This window comes from Chaetura pelagica, unplaced genomic scaffold (genome assembly GCF_000747805.2).
Source record: "Chaetura pelagica isolate M959 unplaced genomic scaffold, ChaPel_1.0 scaffold344, whole genome shotgun sequence".
NCBI classification, from domain to species: domain Eukaryota; kingdom Metazoa; phylum Chordata; class Aves; order Apodiformes; family Apodidae; genus Chaetura; species Chaetura pelagica.
In genome coordinates this window covers 9,445,075-9,449,256 of record NW_009953098.1, presented here as the reverse complement: position 1 = coordinate 9,449,256, position 4,182 = coordinate 9,445,075, and the positions used below count along the sequence as shown (strand labels likewise).

Genomic DNA, 4,182 nt, shown 5'->3' with positions numbered 1-4,182 from the left:
CCGCCTCGGGCCTTTTCCGCCGAGTCCTCTGTGGTGACTCGTGCCAGAGCTTCTCAGCGTCTAGCCCCCAGCAGAGAGATGCTGACATCAGGTGTTAGCAGAGCAGAAAGCGGCCCTTGCCGCGCGGAAGGAGAAGGGCGCGCGGTGGTTGCTGATCTTGTGCCCTGAGCCGGGAGAACTTGTGCTGTCGCTTCAGGCGGCTCCAGCTCTGTTAGGGACCTGTGATCCACCTTGTGTTAGGTACTAAACCGCAAGGGGCCATAACTGGATCCCAAGCAGGTGGTTTGCAAGAGGCAGGTTTTGGAGTTCTGGTCTAGAAATGGTTGACAAAGTCAGTGCCAGAAACAACTGTTTTGTGATTGCACTTGTCCTCTCCAGCCTGAGTTCTGCAGAGGAAAAATGCTGAATATCTATAAATACCTATCAACTGACAGCTGCGTAGAACATTGCTCTTTGACATGAAAGTATTACACTGATTTTTCAGTTATTAATTTTTTACTGTATGTCTAGAGGGAATTACATTCCCTTTTTATTCATTCTGAGTAAATCTTATGAGATCAGATTATTCATGTATTCATTAGTCCTCATCCCCCAGCTCTCCTGAACTCTTATCCAGTTTAAAACCAAAGCATGATGAACTTGGTAAAAGGCCAAAATTTTTGATGAAAACACACAGCATGGTACAAGGGAGACCCGAAGTACTGCCCTCTGTATGAACAGGTTTGTAGTGTTAATTCAACCACATTGTTTAACATCATAGGATCCACCCAAGAGAGTGACATTTTAGGTGAAAACTACCAAAAAAATGAATAAAATATTTATGTTGGTGATTCAAAATGGGTTTGCTTGCAGCTAGACATTCAGAGTTCAGCTGGACTAGCCTATGGTTTACTTTTTACTTAGCATAAGTCTCTCAGATATTGGAACCTCAGGCTGCACCAAACTACTGTTGAACTCTAGTTCAACTGTTACTTGGAAAAGAACTTTTGAAAATGTAAGGAAAACTTTCTATGCCATGGTAATGCAAGGACAAGTATATCTGTGCTAGTTAGATAGTAACAGCAGTCTGGCTGAAGGTTGTCTCTCCCCCGTTATCCCATCTAAGTCTGTTTCCCATTTGTGGAGCCTCTTAAAACTATCTTAATTTCCTACCAGGGAATTCAAAGTTGAAGGATCATTTACAAAAGAAACTATCATGGCTCTTCAGCCTTGAACTGCTTGTGAATGAAGCATGAGAGGGATTAGTTTCCATTTAGACTGCAGTTTGTTCCCTGAAGGCTTCTGTAATTTTTCTTTTTTTAAAAGAAATGGGGAGGGAAAGGAAAAAAAAAAAAAGGAGGAAAGGAGGGAGAAGAATTATAGATCCTCTTATTCTCTAAGGAAAAGACCTATCTCACTGAACTTGAAGCAAGACCATACATAAGCCATGTAGTGAAATATAGTAAAATACTGTTCTGTTTTGCAATGTAGATGGAAGTAAGGTTTTGATGAGAAGCCTGATATATCTTTTAGGAAAAAATATAGAAGAATTTGGCCCTAATAAAACTACAGCACTTTTGTTCAAATGCTGTTTCAAATATAATTATGTTTGTATTAATCCCATCTAGCTGCATGTACAGTACGTGTTAACAGAATGTTAATAAAATTAAGCCCGGAGTTACCAATGAAATATTTTACTTTTAATCAGAAGAGGGAAAAGACACTTTAGTTTTGCACTTGCTTATCATTCCAGTTACCTGGGAGCTGGTCAGCAAATAGACTACGTCACAGAAGCACAAGGAGACTTCACACACACACACAGACTATTTTTAGCATGCTTACAGGACTCACTATTTCCTTTAGGTTTTACTATTCATACCAGGGAGATGAAGAGGTTTAAATTATTCTGTATTGAAACTAGAATTTGAATCTTTCTTTCATGTGATAATTGGATGACTGTCTAGCTATGCCATTCTTGGCAACTGCATTGTCATCACTTGCAGTGCCCTCCCACTTGGTTACCAAAGGTCATCTTTCCCTTTTCCCATGCACAACAACAGCATCCAGAAACTCAGCATCTATGCTGGAGAGGTGATCATCTTTAAGTATGTACTACAGCCTCAAGTGCAGTGTTTGAGAACTACCTTCTTTTTTATTCTCAACAGGTCTACAAGGTAGTCTGAAGTAATGTTGCCTTCTGCTTTCTGTAACACAAAGAACGGTTGAATGTCAGATCTGAACAGAGGAGACTGAAAAACTGAAAATAAGAATAGAGTCTGATGTTCATTTATCAGGATGCAATAGTTACACAGCTGTAACAGCACTGGGCACTACCAGTAGAATCTATAGGTTCTATGGCACCTCTTAGAAATAAAGGCCTGCAAAGGCCACAAGGCCTTCTGTGACAGAAGTCACAGAAGAGTTCAGCAATGTCCATCCCCTATGTAAGAAAGTGGAAAAGGTACCATGCTGGTGGACTATATTTTTTGTTTCCTGTGACTCTGACAAGGCAACACAGCCTAGGAAACTATGCTACCATTTCTGATTGCTTCAACCTCACCCATCCCCTCCTATCCCTCCATGCAGCTGCCACAAATAAATTATGGGAGGGACTCACAAGGGCTGAAGGATGGGAAAATAAGATAGAATCATAGAATCATTTATGTTGGAAAAAAACATTTAAGACCGTAAGTCCGACCATTAACTCCAACCATTAACCTAAAACTGCCAAGGCCACTGCTAAATCATCTCCCTGAGTGCCCCCTGTGTGTCTTTTAAATACCTCCAGGGATGGTGACTCAACCGCTTCCATGAGCAGCCTGTTCCAATGCTTGATGACCCTTTCCTAATAAATTTTGCTGGATCTTGTCCAAAGAAAAGCAATGAAGATGGAAAAGGTGGAGGGTTATTTTTGTTTTAGCTCTCCGCAGGTTTGTTGTGGACCCCTGCCAGCTCTAGGGATTTCTCAATGAGGAGAATCTATGTAACATATGTAATCTGTAAAGAAAGGGATCTTGGTGTGTACAAGCAATAGGTGCAGGCACCACTGCCTACCTACAGCACGAATACACTTCGAAAAGCCTAGGAAAACCACCTGGTGACCTGCCACAGCTGATAGAGGAACATGTAGTGGTTCTGGAGACCTGAGACGTGCCTCAGCACATCAGTTGTCCAGGAACACCTAAGTACTTGGCATCCTGTTAATCAAACTGGGGATCAAGAGCTTCACTTGAAGTTCTGAGTCCTCTGGTTAACCCTAGTGGGGTTTCAGTGTAAGAACCAAGTGTATTAAATAATTTACCTGTGATAGATCTTGGCACGGCTCCCTCACTGCACAAAGATTACCGAGGAGTTATATGCAACCCTAAAATATTCAAGGAACCTGAAATTTCTTAGCTTTAGCATCTTATAGCAATCAACTCTATGGGTCCTGCTTCAAGGAGGAGGAACAGACATTAGTTACAGGTTCTGGCGACCGGTTTTCGTTGACAATGTTTACTGTGCTTGTGGAATTTTTATGAAAGGTCATGAATGGAGACAGATGTACTTGCAAAACACTTGTGGTTTAACAACCGCACAGAATATGTTATCAGGCACCTCCCCTTTTGTTTTCATCACTTGGGCTTGAAGCAGGTAACAAAAATTCGTTTTTAAATGAAAAGACTAAGTGGTGATTAGACTGGGTGACTCAAGAAAATAGGCCTTGCTGACTGAGTAACACCGGTTTAGATCATCTACAACATAACATTTTGAAAACGGAGCCAATTTGTTACACACAAACTTCCTCCTCACTTCAGTGCTCAGGCAGCAGGAGAAAACACCTGCCAGTGAGCCTCAGGATTATAAGTCCAGTCAGCTGAACCAACGCAAACGTATTTATTTTCAAACGACGCTTCATCTCAGCGCAAATCCTCCGAGGAGGGGGTTTTGAGACGCGCATATGTTAATTAAATGCACTAAAACCGCCCTGTGACCGGTTCCTGTGCTGAAGGGCTGAACGCGCCCGCAGCCCCCGCCCCCCCGGGCCCGCCGCCGCTACATCCGGGGCCCCGGCCCTGCTGACGTCAGCGCTATAAAGCCCCGCAGCGCCTTTGTTCGCTCCCATTGCGCAGTTGCAGGTCGGCGGGCGCTGAGGTGAGTGCTGCCCGGGCAGCGGGCCCCGGGCTCTGGGGATGGGGGCAGCGGCGCCCCGGGGGGTGGCGG

At 43.5% G+C, this 4,182-nt stretch overlaps 2 protein-coding genes across 2 annotated transcripts in view; one reads left to right on the top strand and one right to left on the bottom strand.

Moving 5' to 3' along the window:
• The window catches only part of LOC104388386 (transmembrane 9 superfamily member 2-like), a 36,703-nt gene extending 32,619 nt beyond the window's left edge, over positions 1-4,084 (bottom strand). The window contains exons 1-2 of the mRNA XM_009997248.1: positions 4,019-4,084; positions 2,124-2,183 (exon numbers count right to left, since the gene is read on the bottom strand). Coding sequence (XP_009995550.1) covers positions 2,124-2,183; positions 4,019-4,084 — 126 coding nt within the window. The remainder of the gene's footprint in view (positions 1-2,123; positions 2,184-4,018) is intronic.
• A 1-nt stretch (position 4,085) lies between these two features.
• RBMX (RNA binding motif protein, X-linked) overlaps positions 4,086-4,182 on the top strand; it is a 22,799-nt gene continuing 22,702 nt past the window's right edge. The window contains exon 1 of the mRNA XM_009997158.1: positions 4,086-4,113. The gene's annotated coding sequence lies outside the window, so the exon portion shown is untranslated. The remainder of the gene's footprint in view (positions 4,114-4,182) is intronic.